The sequence below is a fragment of the Typopeltis vanoorti genome, chromosome 4, assembly GCF_054136105.1.
Source record: "Typopeltis vanoorti isolate ZY-2024b chromosome 4, IOZ_Tvanoo_1.0, whole genome shotgun sequence".
NCBI classification, from domain to species: domain Eukaryota; kingdom Metazoa; phylum Arthropoda; class Arachnida; order Uropygi; family Thelyphonidae; genus Typopeltis; species Typopeltis vanoorti.
The window spans coordinates 112,081,036-112,104,326 of record NC_143552.1 but is presented as its reverse complement, the minus strand read 5'-3'; the positions used below and the strand labels follow the sequence as shown (position 1 = coordinate 112,104,326).

The following is a 23,291-nucleotide window of genomic DNA, read 5'->3' as shown; positions in this document are numbered from 1 at the left end:
GATCAGTAATTAAATTTTGTTTATATATTAGTACATAATGGTTTGGTCTCATTTTCTTGTCTTTTGCAATGCACTGATTCAAAAATAAACTCGAATCTGTAAAGTGGGAACCCAATAGAGAGTTATAGGGCCAGGACTGCAAAGCAAATTGATAACTTGGGGATGATAAAGAGGTTTTGTTGTGAAAGATTTAATAACCTACTGGAAGTACTATATTTCTTGCACCATATCGAGGCATGGATGGCGCAGTCATAAATCTAAATAAATATTTCCATTGCTCTCGGGTAGAAAGAGTATAGAATACAGAAGGTAGGAATCTAGAGTATAAAAAGGGGAACAAAAAAAAAATTAAGTGAATATATATTACACTGTCGTAGCATCACCTGGATATATATATAAGTCAAAGCATCCCAGGATAATAAATAAAACAAGAAACGAGTAACCAACGAAGTAACAGAAAATAACCCCCCTTTTACACATGCCCTGAACAGAAACTTGTGCTTACCATTATTATTAGTTTTGCTCTTTTCTCCAAATTTCTTCAATTTTTTTTTTTATTATTTATTTATTTATTTATTTTTTTTTAATATATTTCAGCTGCCTTCTTTTATGGCAAAAAAAAAATCCCATCCTTGGATATTCATCAATTTTTTTTTCTCCTGATTTTCATATTATTCATACTTACAAAATTTGTTTTAAAAAAATAGAAGTTTAAAGTACAATAAGAGTCAGTTGTATCATTTTTATTTAATTGAAGTAAAATGTATTAGCCCAGTTGAGAATTCATTAAGGAAAAACATTGATATCACTCTACATACAATTAAGGTCTCAATTGCATTTTAGTCTCATAATTCAAGTTTATAATTAAGATTTTATTCCTAAAGTAGAATATTTCATTCAATAGAGAGTTTACTATGGCTGAAATAGAACATTTTGTGGATCCAAGTAATAAGAATCATCCAAAATTTGATCTGATAAAAGATATGGAATTAATATTGTATTCAGCTTGTAATCAGATGAGTGGCAAACCTGCAGAAATTGTTGGTGTTGGAGATGCAGTAAAAAAGGTGAGGTTAATTAAATTTTTTATATTTGTGTATAATGTTCCTTAACAGTTTATTTTGATTAACATTATTAGATGTTTATGGTGATTTTTATTACCAGCATAATGTGAAGTAAATGATAAAAAAGGGGGGGGGAGGTGAGAGATAGTCAGTAGTCAGTGCAAAAGTGTAAATGTGCTCTTATATATGATCCACGTGTTTCTTTATAATGCTTATGAAATGTAAAATTGGTTTCATTATTGACATTAATTTCATTGAAGTTGTTAATCTAAATAATGAGAACAAATATCTATCAATTTTTATGAAGTAAATAATGGTTAACACATGTAATAATTCATCGAGAAGTGAATAAAAAAGAAAATGGTAAAATAATATTCAAAAGTAACATCACAAACATACGTTTACCCTTGTCTTGATCAAGACTCCATGAGCAAGAGAATACTAGTAGAGTTCAAGTGAAACTAATCGTGTACAAAAGGTCACTTACGAACATATTTCTACGGTTTAGCATTTCTTAATTTATTAAAAGAAAAAGTATGACTTGACAAGTTTCATAAGCCATGAGCCTTAGATCATTTGTGTACAAGTAAAAAAATAATTGCACACAACAGATGCTATAAGGACTTCAACACTAGCACATATAAACGAAGTAACCAAAAAACCATTGTACTAACTAAACATGCAAGTCTTTCTTTTAAGGTTACACGGTGATCAGCATTCATGTTTAAGAATTTAGGAACACAAAACACATGCTGAAATCATTATTTTACTAATTATTAATAAAATAACACTTGACGTTTCGACCCCTATCGACGTCATCATCAGAAGGATAAGTGTATAGGAACCAAGCTACATGCTGTTGCACTCTATAAAGGTAAATTAAATCTACGTTGTTAACTAATCTTTTTCTTAGCCTGACCTCTAGTGATAAAATATACATTATATATATATATATATATATATATAAAAAAAAAAATTAAATTTAAAAAAAAATTAAAATAAATAAATGAAAACTACAATAAACTCTGCTAAAGTCCTCATGTATGGAGATTCTTCTGGAATTGTACAGTTCATATTGTTATACTAAGATTTTCTTCTGGATATGTACAGTTCAGGTTGCTATTGAATGTTCCGGGAAAAAAAAAAACACTTCACCAAGTCTTCTTCTATTCAGATTTTTTTTTGTGGTTGCTATGAAGGCTGCAGATGGGTCCTCCACATTCTTGGAATGATTAGACCATCATTTTTATTCAGATTTGGATTGTGTTTGAGCATTTCACATGCCTCTTGAATTTCCTCTTGAACCAGGTTTTGGTTCGGTGTAGGGACTTGGTACCTTTCCAATCAATTCTGTGGTATGTTTGGGCACTCAACGACCAAGATCTATTAGTCAGCTTTGACATAACTTCCCTTTTCACCAATGTCCCAATGAATGATACTATCCTGCTCTTACAGAACATATTTCCACACGACATCACTACCCTCTTTGCCTATGTACTCCGCTCCGGGTATTTCATGTGGCAAAACAATTTTTACCTTCAAAAAGAGGGTACAGCCATGGGCTCAGCACTCCCCTCCTCCCAATTGCTAACTTTTATATGGAAGACTTTGAGCAATGAGCTCTAGAGTCGGCATGCCTAAAACCCAAAATTTGGCTCAGATACGTCGATGATATTTTTGCCATTTGGCACCAGCTGCGAAGCACTAAATACATTTCTTAGCCACCTGAACAAACAACATAAACACATTTAATTCACCATTGAAATAGAAAAAAACAACTCTCTTCTGTTCCTGGACACACTCGTCACACATCTTCCCTCAGGCTGTCTCTCCTTCTCAGTCTACCGCAAACCTACACACACAGGCCAGTACATACACAAAACTTCTTATCACCACCAACACAAAAACTAGAGGTCGTAAGCACCCTTAAACACAGGGCTCAAACTATCTGTTCAAATGAACAAGCGCTTAACCAGGAATAAGAAATCATCAACCATACCTTTATAAAAAAAATGGATACAGTAAAAAAACCATCCACAAGATCCTCCGCAGAGATACCACTAAAAACAAAAAGATTTCAAGAATGCTATTGCCATACCATATGTTAGAGACATTTCCGAAAAAATAGACAGAACACTACACAAATACAACATCAAAACCACCTTTAAACCTCCGACAAAATTAAGACACCTACTCAGTTCTTCCAAGGATCCTCTGCCACACCTAGCTCACCCAGGGGTTTACAAAATACAATGCACATGTAACATACCATACATAGGGGAAACAGGGCAAATACATCCCGACATATTAAATACCTCCATTTTGGAAAAACTGGCCTTTCTGACCATGCGCTCCTAACATACCACAGAATTGATTGGAAAGGTACCAAGTCCCTACGCTGCACCAAAACCTTGTTCGAGAGGAAATTCAAAGAGGCATGTGAAATGCTCAAACATAATCCAAATCTGAATAGAAATGATGGTCTAACCATTCCAAGAATGTGGAGGACCCATCTGCAACCTTCATAGCAACCACAAAGAAAAATCTCAATACAAGAAGACTTGAAGTGTTTTTGTTTCTCCAGAACATTCAATAGCAACCTGAATTGTACAAATCCAGAAGAATCTGAGTGCATAGTAAATACCTTGGCATTTTTTAGGTCTGGCTCCCATTGACGAGACCTCAATAAAGGTCGAAACCGGTATGGGTAGTGACCATTACCTTAATGCATAGTATCATATATTTCCGCAAGGAAATGTGCTTTGCATTAGGGGAAAATTCTAAGGAAAGTGATCAGAGCTTGCTCCACCTTTACCACGAGTTGCCTAGTGTTACACTACATGCAGCCACACAAACTTGACTTACTTGGGAAAAAGGATTAAAAAACCTAGCTTTTAAAATTGCTTGGTATCTTTAACATAATATATACCCAAGGTAAAAAACTTTCTACATATATATATATATATATATATATATACATATATATACACACACACATACATATGAAAAAATTAGTTTGAATGACTGTAATACCGAGAATAAAAAGAATAAAGTTTAATGCGGAGATACTACTAGTTTCGTTGAACAAAATTCAACTTCTTCAGGTATCAAAGACAAAGAATTATGTAAAATAACAGAGACATAATAAAATTACATCAACAGAACTAATATACAAGACCAAAGTATGGTTTAAAACAGGAATGCTTGCTGGAATTCCAATTAAAGTTGACTACATGTGAGAGTTGCCACGAGGGCGCAAGTATTGGACAGTGGAATCTAAAGAAATATCCCTTGATTCATCCCATATAAACAACAGCCTTAGCTACAATCTTTCTGATGCACACATTGCCACTATCCAATACTGGCGCTCTCATGACAATTCTCGCATGTAGTCAACTTTAATTGGAATTCCAGCAAGCATTCCTGTTTTAAACTATACTTCGGTCTTGTATATTAGTTCTGTTGATGTAATTTTATTATGTCTCTGTTATTTTACATAATTCTTTGTCTTTGATACCTGAAGAAGTTGAATTTTGTTCAACGAAACTAGTAGTATCTCATTAAACTTTATTCTTTTTATTCTCGGTATTATAGTCATTCAAACTAATTTTTTCATAACATTATCTACCAAGTAAATATGTACGCCAATATATATTTTTTTTTTTTTTATCACTGGAGGTCAGGTTAAGAAAAAGATTAGTTAACAACGTAGATTTAATTTACCTTTATAGAATGCAACAGCATGTAGCTTGGTTCCTATGCACATGTATCCTTCTGATGATGATCTCGATACAGGGGTCGAAACATCAAGTGTTATTTTATTAATAATTAGTAAAATAATCATTTCAGCACGTGTTTTGTGTTCCTAAATTCTTAAATATAAACATGCAAGTACTAAAACAATGCTAGTTGTTATTGTCACATTCTGTGTCATATCCCAGTTCCACAGCTAGATTTTTGATGAATACAAACCAAACTTGGGGTTTGGTTAAATCTTGGTTTTGTTACATTGTGTGGGGATGTAGAGTATTTCTGATGCTTCTTTAAATTTTCTTATAAAACAGTTATGATCACAATGGCATTTTTTTTTTACTTGGCCTGTATTTGTTGTGTGCAAAGCTAATTTTAACCTATGCTTTCTTTTTTTCTGAACGTCTTTTATGTATTTGGACATGTATATATCTTCCCAGAACTGTCCTGACCTACATAGCAAATGTCACAAGAGCAATTAATTTTGTATATGCCTGATTTTTTCATGGGAGGATGTGGAGGTTTAGGCAGATGTAAGTACTTAAAATTTATATACATTGCATAAAAGCCTCTTTGACAGTGTAATCACAAAGCAGCATTGCAATTTCATCTATAACCTTCTTAATGAAGGTAATGTAATAGCATTTTTGAAATCTCATTTATTTGAGGGAGCTGTTGGAAGCATATCAAGCCTACATTTCCAGTACACCAGAAAAAAGGAATGAAGAACTACATTACCTGAGGCATTCTCTCAGCCTCAGTGGATACAAATCGAAGATGATTAACAAAATTCTCGACACGCCTCCAATAAAAATATATATTTATATACATTTTCTCATTGTCAATGATTCAAAAGTATCTGCTAATAGAGTTGCACCTAGATATTATTATTGTATGGGTACCTCCGTGGAGTCCAAAGACTCATTGTAGGAGACACAATTTATCCACACAATCTATCACACTTCTCTTTGAGCCCATTAACAGGCAAAGCACTCACAACCGACTCTGGCAGCCCATTCCACTCATTCACAACTCTTCAAGCAAAAAATCTAGTCCGCACAGCTACTAACCAGCTTCATTCAACTTCCAGGGATGGCCTCTTGTTCTGGCCCCTCTAGCCAAGTGCTGAAACATTTCCCCTTACATGAATCCTATAAAACCCTTTAAGTAACTTAAATGTTTCTATCATATACCCTCTTTTTTTCTTTTTGACCAACTTTTGCAATCCACACACCCTCAATCAATCCTCATAGGGAACATTCCACAGACCACTTCCTCATTCCCAAGAAACCAGGGGACCAGACTTGAGCACAGTCATCCAGATGTGGATATATCAAGGCTTTATAAAGAGGAATAACTTCCTTATCTCTACTTGTTAATGTGTTCTTTGATAGCCAAGTAATCTTATGGACTACCTTAGCAATATGTCCTCTAAACTTTCTCTCTCTGTCTATCACCATCCCTAAACCTCTACCTTCATCTATTTGCTGGAGTACAGTGCCATCAATGCGATACACGGCTTGTAATCTATTTATCCCAAAATGCATAATTTTACATTTCTTCACATTAAACTGATACCTATTATCTTTTGCCCACACTGACAGCATATTTTAAATCATTCTGCAAGCTCTGCACTTTGGCTTGATTAACTACTACTCTACCTAATTTTGCATTATCGGTAAACTGAATATAGTAAAACTCTGAAGTTACACGGTAGGTGGGACCAACAAAAAGCATGCAAGTCGAATTCACGTAACTCGGGGTATAATTTTGCATGTAATTTATATATACAAACATACAATTGGGACCAAAGGTTTACAAAAACACCTATATTTTTTAAGAAATATAATCATAATTGTAGTTTTTCATACATAAAAAAAAGAAAGTTTCGATGTCGATGGTTTCATAAAATCTAATAGATTCGTCTGACGGTATAATGTCTTTTTCTTGTCACGCAAAATTTCTTCATAGCAAGCTAGTGATATTTTTATTCCTTGCCTTGTGGCTACAATTTGTTCCACGTTAGAATCTATGTCCTCCAAAATCTGTAAACCTTTCTTTTATGATTGTTCTTACTGTAGATCGAACTTCTTTGCTAGCTCACAAATTTTCATTCCGCCTTCAAAATCCTTAATAATGTTGAGTTTTGTTTCCAAAGTCAATGTTTTTCTTTTCTTGCCAGCTGTAGAAGAATCGGACTTGCTTCTTTTGGATGACATTATTATTTTTTATGAGATAAAGTTTTTATCAGTACCATCAACAGTGATACTATTGTTATCTGTGATAACAGTAGTATCACTGTTGATGCTACTGTTGTTACAGTATTGTTTAAATTCCACTTAGAAATATAACTGATTTCCTGTTTTTGCTTGCATTTTGGCATATAAGATGCTTTTTGAGCTATCACTTATTTTGTTTAGATGAAGTAGGTAAAAGTTGAAAAATAATTGGTCATAAATCAATTGAATAAAGAAACCTGTAGCATGTAGCATTTTTTTTTTTTTATTGTTATTCCTTCCCGTACATATTTTGCTCTTGTGCTGAAATTCTTGGTGTCCTTAAGCAACATAAATATTATATTCTGAATTGGTCAAAACCAGTTAAAAGCTGCATCTTGTAGAGGTCTGAGAGGCACCCATTTCTACACAATTATCCTTTATTTCAGTCTGATTGAGCCAAAATATTTTCAGAGACATTAAGCATTGTAGCTAATAACTTATTCAAAATTTGCTCAAAATCAGTTGGACATTGCTGTCTAGTGGAGCATATAATGTATCTCTCTATATAAGAATTCTATATCAGCTTTAGGCAATTTAATAAACATCTAAACTTAAGAAACATAAATACATTAACAGATTCCGTCTTTCTCTCTAATCACTTGCTTCACATGGCACTGTTGTTATAGGTCTTGAGACTTCTCTTGTGTTGTAATTGATATTAAAAAATATGTGTTTGATTAAAATCACCTATCATACTGGAATCCAAGCACTGAATTATATTATCTGTAATGGTGTCTACAGAGAAAGCAATCTTCCCCTCCCCCCTTCATTTTAGTCCTTTTGGATTAAAATCAGTTGGATGGTGCTTCCTGTCAGGGTAGCTAAGGTAGTGAACCCTGTCTTGTAGGGATTCATGCCTTAGTATGTGACCAAGGTAGGTGGTTTTCCTTTTCTTAATGGTTTTTCAACAGATTCCTATCTTCTCCAACCATCTCTAATATTTCTAAATTAGTTTTTTTGGCAGTCCATGGGACTCTAAGAATTCTTCTGAGGATACACATCTCAAAGGCTTTTAGTTTATTTTCACAATATTTTGATATTGTCCAGGTTTCTGCTCCAGATAGCAGTGTTGACCATACGTAGCATTTTACGTTATTACATTGCATACATTAGCCAGGTGCTATCAGCGCGGGGGGACTTTTGTGGCAACATGTGGCCTCAAGCACCACGTCGCCACTGGGCACGGTCCTCTGTGACTGTCTGCCATGTTCTGGTCTCCAGCCCGACAGCCTGCAGGTCTTCCTTCTCCTGATCCAACCATCTCTTTCTCTGTCTCCCTGATCGGGGTCGGGCCTCCCACGCTTGTCTCACAGTCGTTTCAGGGCCTATACGGTACAGGTGCCCCCAGCCACTGAAGACTCCGGGCTCGCAGCTCCATCAAGATGTCTGCTGAGTTGTATAAAGCATGTATGGCAGCATTGGACCGCCTCCTCCAGACTCCATCTGCCATGATCCCTCCATAGATACGTCGTATCATCTTGTTCTCAAATACTCTCGGGTGATCGGCTTGTCTCGCCATGAGAGTCCACGCTTCGGCACCGTAGAGGAGAACAAGCCTGATCAAAAGTCTTGTATAGTCCCACCTTTGTAGTCCAAGACAGCAAGCACGAGGCGAAAAGGGGATGCACCTGATAATAGGCCACATTCGCAGCATATACCCAACTCTGGACATCAGCCTCAACTTTGTTGTCTTCAGTCACGAAAGAACCCAAGTACCTAAATACCTTCACCCTCTCAAACTGTGCAGTTCCCTCTGGATCTTGAGCAGCATGGCAACTCATAAAAAGGTATTTTGTCTTCTCGGCATTTATTTTCAGGCCAAATACTTCTGCAACTTCTTCAATAGCAGTAACCAATGCCACCGCGTAGTACCGTTGATGCACCATAATAATGTTCAGGTCGTCAGCATAGCCAAGAATCCTAACTTGCACCCCCATGTCGACTCCACCTGCCACTTGCTATGTGTTTTTCTAATTACTTTTTCCAACACTAGATTGAAGAGAATCGGAGAAAGCCCATCACCCTGCTTCACATCGGTCTGTACTTGAAACGGGTCCGAAAGGTCACCTTCTGCTTTCACTCTTGTTCTCAAACCAGCTACTCACACCTGCACCATTTTTTGGAGTTTTCGAGGAATTCCCAGCTCTTCTAACATCTGCCATATTTTTGGGCATATCATTGAGTCATAGGCTTTAGAAAAGTCTATGAAAATATTATGAACTTCCCGGTTATATTCCCACAACTTTTCAAAAACTTGGCACAGTGTGAAGAGTTGGTCTATTGTAGAACAGTTCCTCCTGAAGCCTGTCTGGTAGTCACCAAGGCACTCTTCTGTATATGGTGTTGAGGTACATTAGCATGATGTTAGACAGCACCTTGTAGCCAGTCGACAGCAGTGAGATGCCCCTATAGTTGCCGCATTGAGCCTTATCTCCTTTCTTATATACTGGGGTGATCAGCGACTCCTTCCACTCGTCCGGCAGCCGTTCTTCTTGCCAGATCATCAAGATGAGCCGGTGCAGCTGCTCCAGCAGGACGTCTCCACCAGTGTGCAGTCCACTACTGGAGCTTTATTATTTTTCAGCATGTGGATAGCATGAGTAATCTCACTAAGCATTTGCACAGCCTAATTCTTGTTTTTGTGTGAATTTCCCTTGAAGTCAGAATGTTTTTCATGCTAATGAAGGTTGATCTAGCAATTTCTATTCTTCTTAATATTTCCTTATCACACTTTCCATTCTCTGTAATTAGTTGACCCAAATATATATTACTCTCTACTTGATCTAAAGTATTTTCTCTGATCTTAATATTTATTATCAGGTTTTTTCCCTTGTTACCAGCATGGTTTTGGTTTTTTTGAAGTTGAAATTAAGTCCATATTTTTCACTTAGCTTCAGCGTCTCTTCTAGTAGGTTTTAAGATCTTTTTTATTTTCAGCTAGCAGTACTGTATCATATGCATACCTTGAGTTGTTTATATTCCTGCCTCCTTTAAATTCTTCCAATTGCTGGAAGATATTTTCGGTATAGAGGTTAAACAATATAAGAGAAAGAACACAGCCTTGTCTGACACCCTTATTTACTGGGAATTTCTCTTGATTATTTTCAGTTTGCTCCCAATATAGATTCCCAATATAGATTTATCAGTAATCTGGTATCTTTACCATCTACTTCTAAATTTCTGATGCATTTGATTAGTTGTTCATGTTGTATATTATCAAAGGCCTTTGTGTAGTCAATAAAACATAAGTAGACTTCTTTCTGCTTCTCCAGATATCTTTCTATAACAGTTCTAATGTTGAAGAGTCCTTCTCTAGTTCCTTTATTTTCCTGGAAATCAGATTGTGTTTCATTAATTTCCATTTTGATTTTATGTTTATTTCTTCTAGGATGGTATATAACATAATCTTTGCTATCTGATTGATCAGACTGATTGTTCTGTATTCGTCACATTTGATTGTCTTCGATTTTTTAAGTATTGGTAGGAACGTTGAGTGCTTAAAATCTTTTGGCAGGTGTCCAAGTTCGTATATTTTGTTACTGTCAGTCAGTCAGTGATCTTATAGCCTTATCATCTAAAGCCTTTAGATATTGTGCCATAATTCCATCCATTCCTGGAGCTTTTACTGGTTTCAGTTTCCTAATGGCATTTGTTACTTCCTAGGTAAGAATAGTAGGCCCTTCTAAATCTTCTTGCATTGGCTTATCTATTCTATCATGATTGTAGAGTTCCTTTGAATACTCTACCCATCTATCCCTTATTTTGTCTTTCTTCATTAGGATGTTTCCACTGGTATCTTCAATGCAATGAGAGCCTACCCTTTTGCAAGATTTGTTAGTTAGCTCCCTAACTTTTTCATGAAGTTCTCTGGTTTTGTACTTTTTGTCCAGAAGTTCAATTTCTTTGCATTTGTTGTTGAGCCATAGTTCTTTTTGCAATCCTACATTCTTTCCTGATCTCCTTGTTTAAGTTCTTGTATTCAGGATGATTTTTTGTGTTTCTTTCTTTCCCCCCATCATTTTCAGTATCTTGTCATTCATCCAGGGTTTATTTATTTTCTTCTCAAATTTGGGAATTGTTTGTTTTAGTGCCTTTTTTTTTTATGCCCTCTTTAAATTTCTGCCATCTATCCTCTATCTCATCTTTAGGATAAGGATACTTGATGGGAACAGGAACATTAACAGCAGTGGATTGTGCCAGTTCCTTTAAAAATTTATCTTGTATTTCTTGATTTTTAAGGGAGCCAAGATCATATTTTTCTATGTTTAGAGGTTTCATTGTTTTCTTTAATTTTATTGCTACTTTAATGATCACAGGGTTGTGGTCTGGTCGAATATCAGCCCCTGGGTATGTTTTGGCTTGTAAGATGTTATTCCGGAATCTTTTTTTAATCATTATATAGTCAATCTGGTTCCTACAGCTGTCTCCAGGACTTTTCCATGTGTAAAGTCTTCTAGGAGGGTGGCTAAATAAAGTATTTCCTATTACCAGATTGTTTTCTTCACAGAACTGTATTAATCTTTCTTCTCTTGTATTTCTATGTCCCAGACCCTGGTTTCCCATGCAGGAAAAGATCTTTTCTGAGCCTATTGTGCTCTGAGTCAGCCAGATGCAAGCTTCAAGAACAGTGAACCCTAACTTCCCTTTATTTTAATATACTTAGACAGAATTCTTGGGGAGAGGCAGTATAAGCAAAAGTAACAGCTACATTCCAAATTCATTTGAAATTGGTTTAATGGTATAACATGCAGAACTTTTTCTTTTATGTTTTGCTGTTTCAAAATGCTCTAGTTCTTTCGTTAATTAGATTAATGCTTAAAATTTAGTGAGCTAGTCAATTCTAAGTTCTGTGTTATCAGAATAAGAATGTAAGTTTAGCATTATCAAATTTGGATCTTAATAATCATAATAAGATTAGTCAGTATGTAAAATTCAATGCAGTAGGACTTTTCCTTTTTTTTTTTTTTTTTTTTTGTATCAACTTTTACAGAGGTCACAACTTGTAAACAAGGTAAATATTTCTGTATTAACATTGTACATTTTGTGAAAACCCATGTAGCTAACTCTAAGGAAAGTAGCATGTAAGTTTGTGCAGAAACTGTAAATATCAAATAAATGTTTAAGTTGTATGATTCAAGGACAAATCCATAGAAATCAGCACAGTATTGATGTAGTTCAGTTTGGAAAGAAACAACATAGGAATTGTATATACAAAGTAAGTGCTTTTAATTGTGCTCGGAGTCAGACAGATGCAAGCTTCAAGGACAGTGTCATAAAAATTCTGCTTTTTGTAAACAAGATTATGTATGTGTTCCATGAGAATTAGAAGAACATTAACGTTGAAGGTCAAGACTGTTTTGCACGGGAATATTCAGGGGCCACGACCCTTAGTTCAGGGACCTGAGGAGTCGTATATAGAGGTCCTTTAAGTTACAAGGTGTGTGAGAGAACTCCGGATCCCCCTCCTCTCACCATGCATCGTGTTAGTCGGCTCGTTTGAAGTCAGGAGAACATAGCTGTGAAGCCATCGAAAGAGCAAGAAAGATGGACCAGTATGCCTTGCCAGTGAGAGAACCTGCAATGTGCATCGGACGCCTTCGGCCGACTCAGAAATGTAGGTAAAATGTGCTTCGAGCCCTGGGAGTCATCTACGTGAGACGCTGGTAAAGACAGAACCCCCAGTATGGAAGCTAAAGCCTGAGACAGATAGGCAACCCATGGAACCTGCAAAGGAGATAGTATAGTGTTTTGCGTTAACGAAGATCCGTGAGTACAATTTGTTGTGTTTATCTAAGATATGGAAAATTGACTGAATCCACGGGACAATTTTTTTTTGTTTAAACATAGTTCATTGTTCCGGACTGAAAAGTAAAGCTAAAGATCAATTGTACAAAAAATAGAATAGGAGATATTTTGCCTTAGAATTTATAGAGCATGATGATCTTAGTTTTGAGAAGGATTGACAGTTTTCTTTGTGTCATCATATTGCATGACTTGGTGTATATTCAAATCTTGAAATGTTACAATTATAGTTTTAGGATAGAGCTTAGAGAGAACCCTTTTAAAAGTGTATGATCTTGTATATTTGCCTTTTTATTTGAAATAAACATGCTTGTTTTGTTAAAGAATCATACCACCTGATCTTTATGCAATGCACTGTTTCCAAAAAAAAAAATTACCGACCTATGAATGAAAGTAGTGAAGATCAGCCATGACTGATAAATGAGCTTTTTGGATAATCTCAGAGTAAACTCTACAGGAAGTTTTGAATATATCTAATACCACAAAGAGAACCCTGGTGGTGCAGTCGTTAACTCTAAATAAATTTTCCAGAGTTCTCCCTGTAACAGAAATAGCTAACCTCTAGAGATGAGTAAGAAAAAAATAAACCCACATAAGGAGGGAATATTACAAATAGCTCACTTAAGTCACTATTGTAATCCTTGATATTGGTGAGTAACAGTTATTTGTTTCACTACTTTGCAATGATAGCACTTTTAAGGTTTCTTATTCTAGCCATGTCTTTGTTCTCATTATTTTGTTTGCATTGATATTATTTTTTAAATCTCATTATAGAAACTTATTGCCAATGAGACTTTGGGATACTTCCTGGCTAGGATACACCAGTTTCTTATAAAAATCGGAGTAGATCCCAAAAAGTTACGCTTCCGTCAGCACATGAGTAATGAAATGGCTCACTATGCATGTGATTGTTGGGATGCGGAAACCAAGACATCGTATGTAAGTAGATGTTACAATAATCATGCAATCCACAAAATTTTTATATCAGTTGGTGAGAAAATCTTTGGTATGAAATTGACCTTCAGATGATATTTACATAATACTCCAAAGCAGTCACTTTGCCATTAGCAAAATGACTGTATTAGATTATTTGATTATTTCTTTCAAATGTTATTTTATCTAAATACTCATCTTCTTCCTTTTCCCTTCAGTTATGATAAGATAAACTGTAACTGTGGTATTGAGTGAGCCCTTTACAGAAAAAAATTCAAACTTTGCTACTGCTGTTATGACAAATAAAAACATCAAAAGCATCTGAAAACCCATATCAGGGTAGTCGGCCACCTCAAAACTTCCTGGAGTGACTTTTGGTCTTCTAATACAGTAAAGTTCCTTAACACTGCCTTCTTAGCAATTTACTAAGACCATTTCATGCAACTTCTGCTCCCTTGCACTTCCACCTCTCTCTCTCTCATTTTGATGGCACCACTGTTACTTCACCCAAAGATAAAGCTGACCTCCTGGCATCACTCTTTTCCTCAAGTTCCTGTAGACAACCACGGGAAATCACCTATCTGGAATCCAAGCACTGTATGCCTCCTTTAGTTTTTCGACAAAAAAAAAAGAAATCAGGAAACTACTAACTAACTTGGTTACTAAAATTCTTCTGGTCATGATGATATCTCTTCACTTGTTCTCAAACATTGTGTTCCACCGTTAACACCCATGCTGCATCGTCTACAAGTTATTATACACATCTTGTACTTATCCCAATGCATGGATGTAATCTCATGTTCATCCTATTCCAAAAAAAAAAGGGGGGGGGATCACCTCTTTTTTGGAGAACACAGAGGTGCTTGCCATCACCTCTGTGCTCTCCAAAATAATGAAGAAAGTCGTAGCTAACTCCTCCACTACCTTTGAGACCCACTAATTAATCAGCGACTATCAGTATGAATTCTGCCATTCAAGATCCACAGCTGACCTCGTATCTTACATCATTTATCACTGGACATATGCAATGGAAAAGTTTGGAGAAACCCTTGATATTTCCAAAGCTTTCAGCTGTGCATGTGTATGGGATCGTGGCCTGTTTAACAAATTTCCATCCTTTGGCCTCCTTACCATCCTCTGTAACTGGGTGGCCAGCTATCTCTCTGGTTCTCTATGAGTCACAGTAGATGCCCCCCCCCCTTCATCTTCCAACTTCAGCATCAGTGGTGGAATGCCTCGAGGCTCGATCCTATCACTTACTCTCTTTCTCTTGGTCATGAACGACCTACTCGCAGTCACCACTAATCCTATCCACATATTTGCTGATGATAGTACTCTCCACTCATCCTGTTCATTTGACAAACCATGTAGTACTCTGACATCCCAGGCAACAAGATTATCTGCAATCAGTGCCTTAGACATTGATCTTCATGCTATCCTTCAGTGGGATGAGGACAACCTTGTCGTGTTCAAGGTCACCAAAAACAAAAAGTCTCTCCTTTTCTCTGCAAAAGAGATCTCAGCTCACCTACTCTTATCCTCAGTAATACACAAATCACCAGACAAAATTAGATCTCTTTGCATGGACTGACATTTCCTGAGAGCCTCCATAGCTCAGTCAGTATAGATGAAGCCCTATGGTCAGAAAGACTTCAATTCGATTCCTGTCTATGATATGAGGAAACTTTATCTGGTCTCATTCGACTCGAGGTGAGTTAGCAGGTCTCATACAAAGGTAGGGGGTTTTTTCACCCGGAAACTCGGTTTTTCATCCCTCAGAACAGGCGAACTGGCCCTGTGAACACACAGGGATCTACGGTCATAAGAAATATATGTACTTAATCCCTCATCAGGAATGCTCAGCCCCCCCCCCCCCCCCCCCAAAGGATGGGAGAAAGGGGTGAAACCCCACACAAATATTATTAACATTTACATGTAGTCTCTCCTGGCATATACACATCACATAAATAGCCTCCTCAGCATCCAAAAAACTAGGCATTCAAAAGACCCTTTTATACCTAACCAACTCTTGACTATATAAATCTCAAATCTGCCCATACTTAGAATATTGCTCACATATTCGGGATGTTATACCTAATTAGGTACAACATCCCAAATCTGTTGTACCTAATTAGGATCTCTCTCTCTCTTACAGATTCACTCCATCCTTTATCTCACAGATGCAGTGTCTATTCTACAGGTATTTCCATGGTCACTGTTTTAGTGAATTGGCAACTATCATTCTTCCGCTTTCTGTTGTAAATGTTAATACATGAACAGCAGCAGCTACCCAGCATCTGTATATTGTGCAACTGCAAATACACTGAACCTGCTTCTTCTCTTCTTTTATTCTGCAGCTGTTCAAAAAAAAAAAACATCAATAAACTTCTGTCCTCATCTGCATCTTGCACAGTACTGATATGCTTATAGACCTCGTTATTTTGGGATCAATATAAAAAAAAAAATTCCAATTAAAAAAAATTTGAAAAAATCAAGTAGCTATCAACAACATTTGTTTCTAGCTCTACTAACTTCAAGGAATATAAAGGATACTCCAATAATCAAATACAATTAAGATTTCATCAAAATGTTTACTATCAGTAATTTTTCTCCAGGTGGGGCTATATTGTGCACTTAAGAGCTCACTTTAGTGGGTATGGGAGTGTCAAACCAGAGGTGCCTGATGCTGGACCATGCCTTGTTTCATGCAATATATCTGTTATATTATATGTAGACTGGTCCCTACTCTTCTTTCTTTCTTTCCTTCTTGCTCCTTCTCTCCTCCCCCAAGTTTTTCTGTTTTACTTCATCTCTTGCAGTTTGTTTAGCCTTATACTTAGTAGGCTAAACAGAAGAAGGCAATGGCAAACAACTTCTATATATATATTTTGCCAAGAAAATCGTATAAACAGAGATTTAAATTATTGTGATATAGTGCTGTAAGATGGGACACCCAGGTCAGAAGGCACTGAAATGGCTACTGGGGAAGAGCAGAGAGGAACTTCCAATTAAGTTAACAAAAATGATGAAGCTGGATCAAAGCCTTCTGGAAGTTCAACTTCTGATAGAGTTAATCTCAGAAGAAGATGCCTCTACTTTACTGATTTTCATATAATAGGAGCATGTATCAAGGAAAACTGGAACTAGTGAAGAAAGAAATGAGAAGAACTCGAATTAAGATGTTAGGAATTGGTGAACTGAGATGGACAGGAATGGGTCACTTTGATACCAATGACTTCATGTCCATTACTCTGGCATAAAAACCTTTGAAGAAATAGAGTAGTATTCTCTTCTTATTATGAATGCTACTCCATTTCTTCAAAGGTTTTCATGATACATTTTGGGTTACACTCATACAGGTGTATCCACCCGCTACAGATCCAAGTGAAGATGAGGTAGAAGAATTTTATAGCAGCTTGCAACAAGTAGCATACAGTACTGATAAAACAGACTTTCTTTTGATATTAGGTGACTGGAATGTAAAAGTGGATGAAAAAGGAGGCATCCCTGGAAAATTTGGTTTAGGACTGAGGAATGAAGCAGGAGAAAGGATGTTGGAGTTTTGTGTTGAACAGTTGCTTTATTGCAAACACTTGATTCCAACAACATAAGAGAAATAGATTATATTGTTGCCAGCAGTAGGTGGAAGAGTGCTATCCAAGCACCTAAAATACTACCTGTGCAGACTGTGGGACAGATCATGAATTATTAATATCTGAAGTTAAATTGAAATTAAGGGCTAAGAAGAAATAAAAGGACAGTATCAGATTTGATTTAAGAACAAGAAAATATAGAAGGAAAGTATTCATTTGGTTTATTGATTATAAGAAAGCTTTTGATTGTGTGGATCACAACAGATTGTAGATTGTAATGAGATCAATGGGAATACCTGAACATCTAATTCTCTTGATAAGAAAACTGTATGATCTTGAATATGTTATGAGAATAGCTGATTTAGACAAAGATCCTGCTGGAATTAAGTTTGGTGGCAGGAAAATAAGTAATTTAAGATATGCAGATGATACAACCCTCATAGCAGAAACTAAGGAAGATCTGGTGCGGGTGTATTGGTTAAGACGGAAAGTAACAAAGCTGGGCTTAATTTAAACATCAGCAAAACAAAAGTGATGGCTTCAGGCAATTTAAATGAATTTATAATAGAAGGAAATAAAATAGAAATTGTTGAAAGTTATGATTTACTGGGGTCCATAATCAGAAATGATGGTAAATGTGAAGATGAAATTATGATGAAATAATCAGAAATAATGAGGATAGTCATGGGGAAAAAAACGATGTTAAACTTAGCAAAAATTATGAAAGACAGAGGTATGAGTAAGGCCACGAAAGTTAGAATTGTCAAAGCAATGGTATTTCCATAGCGATGTATGGATGTGAAAGTTGGATTATTAAGAAAGATAGAAAGCAAATTGATTCATTTGAATTATGGGTGTGGAGGAGGAGACTATTAAGAATCCCATGGATTGCAAGAATAAGGTTTTAGAGAATATAAAGACAGAATGCTCCTTGGAGGCAATGATTGCTAAACAGAAGTTGATGTACTTTGGACATATTATGTGAGCTGATGAATCATTGGAAAAGGCAGTTATGTTGGGGAAGATTAAGCGAATGAGAGAGGAAGACCACAAACGAATTGGATGGACAACATAAAAGAACTTACCAACTTGACCTTAAAATTGTGGAAAGAAAGGATAAGAAGCTGAGGGATGGAGAGTCTTTGTTCGCAAGATCACCAAGAGTTGAAAATGACTGGATGGCACATAACAACAACAACAAGAGAAATTTAAATTAAGGGAATAAAAAAAAAAAAAAAATAGCCATTTGGCTTTTCATCTTAACAACAAGAGAAATTTTACATTTATGTCTTAAGAAATCTTTACTGAAACAGTCTATCTTGATCTTAGTTCCCTAATATTTTGGCTTCAACTATTTTGCTAACCTTGTGTCTCCTTTTCTAGTTATGACAATACCTTCAATTAGTCATTCTCTTACATATTCCTGAATAATAATAATAATGTTAGGCTCCAAGTAAGAGCAATCTGTTATGTACTGCTGTTTTAGTATTTTAGCTGGTTCCTATTATCTTTGTTGCTATATTTTATTTGATCTTTTCAATAAAAATTGTATGTTAAAGTATTGTATGGTTCTTTTTCTTTTTTTTTTTTTTTAGAAGTAGAATTATTTTGTATTATTTTTTAGAAGAGTAGAACTTAAATTTTATTAGAATAAAATTAGTTTGTAAAAGCATACTGAAATAATTTTCTTTAGCTTAGATCAGTTGCACTATCCATAGGTTTCTTGTAACAACATTTTTGTAGAGTGCCATTATTAATTTATTATTATTTGTAGCATGTCATTTAATGTTACAAATGATCATATTTTGCCTAATGTTGTGACTAAAAATGATCCATCTTAAAAGAGATGGCTCAACATATTTTAGTAAGAGATTCTAAGTACTGTGTGCCCACAGATGCACGACCCTTCGACATGTCTGCATACATCAGAAGGCGAATCATTTCCGATAATAGGATAATCAGTGCATTTCGTGGGATGAATGTTTATTCTTATACATCAGAAAATTAGGTTTTCTTTTATGAAAATTCTACTGTTTAAAGTGGTAACTATTTTGCTTGTACAACATTTGGAAAATTTTACGTATAAAGCACATGATTTCGTGTGTTGGTAATGAATTCATACATCACCTTATTCATTTCTCCCATTCAATATGAATTGACTCTTGGCACATTGCCAACCAAAGGTCTGGTATCTGTGATCGGACAGTACTAATGTTATTCAATTGTATCCAGCCTTATTGTAGTGTAGTTGACTTGTATTTTTTCAAAAGCTTTTACCTTGATTTGTTCCTTTAAAAAAAATGTCTTATTCCACCCAAAGTTTCTTTTAAAAATTGAGGGACAACCATGGGCAATCTTGTTTCACAAGGCTTTGGCTGACTGTTTTTATGGAACATCTCGAAAATGAATTCTTCAGTACCATTTTCATAGATGATATTGTTAAAATGTTGTTATTTTAAATATGTTATCAAGTCCTTAATTATATCTTGTCCTCTGTGCCTTTGTAAAAACTGTAGTTATCTCGTATAAACCTTTCTTCTTAACCTTTACTATACTACTAGACTTATGGCCGAAAATAATATAAAGCTCACGTGTGCAAAACTTACAGAACAAAGAAATTGTCTCGGGCTGGAGCCAATCTCTTTGTCTGACCTACTGGTGTTTATTCTCAACTAAATTTGGAAAATTTATTTAGTTTCTAGCTGTGCCACTAAATTCGTGGGTGGGAGGTGAATCTTCATCCAAAGAATAACACACAGTAAACCACACCGAACTTTACTCTCTTAATTCTAAGTAAATCTCTGAACTTAAATTTTCTGTTATGCAGTCGTGACAATATCTATTTTTAAGACTCACACAGATTTGAGTTTAATGAGTAGTGCATTGGATTAGAAATCAGGCAAGTTATTTAAACAAGAAAACAATTTATTTAACATCAGTGAAATGTACAATGGGTCAATTTTAAGTACTAAGAAAATTAGCTTCTATGCTTCAAATTACCACTAATGACTATGTTTGCAATTTAGTTCCTCGTCATATTTAATTCTAGTAAGACTACGTGTCTATAATTTTCTCTCATTAAACTTGGTTATACTCAGATTAATCTTATAATTAACATAACATTCTGCAGGCTTAGGCAATAGCTATAACATAAAATACACGATATTTCACTTTAAATTAACCAGATCTTCTCTCGGGGTGCTTAAGGGTCAAAGCTGTATAACTGAGAGGAGACCTCCACATAGCCTTTAAAGGAATGCGGAGAACCGACCAGGGCTTCTGACCTAACGTCCAATCCTCACCTTCTCGTGGTGCACCCTGTTGGGTATCTACTTTGATACTGAACGAACGAGGATGGGCTGGCAATTTGGGATTTAGCCGACCAAATTGTATTCTTATTGGTTAAACCAAAATAAAAAATGATGGTACAACATGACAAAATTTCATGCCGGCTGGGGCGTCGCCCGGTTAAACAAGGCCCCCGTTGTTTTCGCCAGGGAACCAGGGCGAACAGCGAAAAGTCAGCTACTGGAACAAATCTGAAAACAAACCCCAACTCAACATCACCAGAGTTAAAGATCGGTACTATCAATGTAAGAAGCCTGAATGGCAAAGAAATGGAGCTAGCTGAGGAATTAGATAAGTACCAGATCGACATAATAGGGGTGACTGAAACAAAAAAGACCAAAACTGGTGAGATCTTTCTGAGCAATAAATACAAAATGTTATATTCAGGCAATGACAATCAAGGAAAAGAAGGAGTAGCCATAGTATTCAACACAAAATACGAGGCTAATCTTCTTGAATGGCAGTCAGTCTCAAGTAGAGTAATGTGGGCAAATATGAGAATGGGGAACTGGACAATGAGACTTATTTGTGCCTATGGTCCCACAGAAGGTTCTACTAAGGTAGAAGTGGAGGAATTTTTTGATGCTTTAGAAAAAGCAACTGACACAATGAAAAAGGAAATGTTGGTCCTTGTTGGGGATCTAAATAGTAGAGTAGGAAATGATTGTGAGACATACAAAAATATTTTGGGAAAATTTGGAGAAAAGAGCAAAGCTAATAATAATGGCAAATATCTGTTGGATTTCTGCTCAGGACATGGACTGGTTATTACTAACACCATGTTCCAACATAAAAATCTGCACAAATTCACATGGAGAGAAGAGGCTAGGAATAAGAAAAGTCTCATTGACTATGTTATTGTTGATAGTGATGTTTTCTCCCTGGTGCAGGACACCAGAGTGTACAGAGGATTTGAAATTGGAAGTGATCACTATTTAGTCTTGAGCAGGATAAAATTGAATTTCATATTGAAAAGAATAACATGTAAGAAAGTTTTAAAGCGAATAAAAGTTGAGCAGCTCTCAGATGTGAACTGTAGACTAAAATACAGAAATATTATTGAAAAGAAAATGAAAGAGTTTGAGAACAGGAATCAAACCTTGGAGATTCAGTGGCAAACTCTGAAGGAAACATTGATTGATTCTGCCAGAGAGGCATGTGGTGAGGTTGTGTGCAAGGATAAAAAAATCAGAACTCCCTGGTGGACACAGGAAGTTAAAGAGGCAGTGAAGGAAAAGAAGAAAGCATATCAAAAGTTCCTGGCAAATAAGGCAGCTGTTACTCTTACAGAATACAGAGACAAATGTAAGAAAGCTAAACAGTGTGTAAAACTAGCTAAACAAAAGTCATGGGAGGACTTTGGCAAGAATATAGAAAATAAATATCAAGAAGGTGGCAAAATATTCTGGAGGTTGTTGAAGAAGCTTAGGAACGGAGGAAAGAGTGCTGTAAAAGGAATTAGAGATGATAAAGGTGAAATGAAAACAGGAGAAAAAGATATCCTTGAAGTATGGAGTAATTACTTTGAAAAACTGCTAAATGAAACAAGCAGTGATGACAGCACAGTGATAAAAAACACTGACCAGGCATGCAGTCAGGAATACATATCCATACTTGAAGTAGAAAAAGCCATCAAAGGCTTGAAATGTGGAAAGGCAGCAGGAGTAGATGATATTCGACCAGAAATGCTGAAGTATGGTGGTATAAGAGTCTTACAGTGGCTGCACTGCATAGTTCAGAAAGCCTGGACAGAGGGACGAATTCCCAATGATTGGAGTAGAGCTCTCATAGTACCCATATATAAAAAGGGAAATAAAACTGAATGTGAGAATTACAGAGGTATTTCCCTACTGAGTGTTCCTGGCAAGATCTATGCAAGTATACTTGAGAAACGGTTGAGAAGAATTGTGGAAGAAAAGCTTGGTGAAGAACAAGCTGGATTCAGGCCAAATAGAGGCTGTCAGGATCAGATCTTCACTTTACGACAAATAGTCGAGAAAGCATGGGAATATAACAAAGATCTGTATTTAAGTTTTGTCGATTTGGAAAAGGCATATGACAAGGTGCCAAGAGAGAAGCTATTCAATACGCTGCAGTTATATGGTGTCAATGGGGCATTATATCAAGCAATACTTAGTCTTTATTTGAGTTGTGAGTCAGCAGTTAGAATTGAAGGAAGTACAGGAAGATGGTTTAATGTTAAATCTGGTGTGAGACAAGGATGTACATTATCCCCCCTGTTATTCATTATCTATATGGATCACATTATGAAGGAATGTGGTATTAAACCTGATATCAAAATTGGAGATGTTAATGTCAGCTCTTTGCTTTATGCGGATGATGTTATACTTCTAAATAAATCCGCTACAAGTCTGCAAGATTCTCTGACTAAATTGAATAGCTGTTGTAATAGATATGGTATGAAGGTCAGCAATAAAAAGACAAAGACAATGAAAATAGGCAGAATCATTGAAAATGTCAACTGTGTTGTGAATGGAGAACCTGTGGAACAAGTAAAACAT

At 35.9% G+C, this 23,291-nt stretch overlaps 1 protein-coding gene across 1 annotated transcript in view; it reads left to right on the top strand.

The window, feature by feature from the left end:
• The window catches only part of GlyRS (glycine--tRNA ligase), a 214,505-nt gene that overhangs the window by 102,740 nt on the left and 88,474 nt on the right, over window positions 1-23,291 (top strand). Inside the window, exons 9-10 of the mRNA XM_090391418.1 lie at window positions 905-1,067; window positions 13,670-13,834. Of these exons, the coding sequence (XP_090247544.1) occupies window positions 905-1,067; window positions 13,670-13,834 (328 nt within the window). The remainder of the gene's footprint in view (window positions 1-904; window positions 1,068-13,669; window positions 13,835-23,291) is intronic.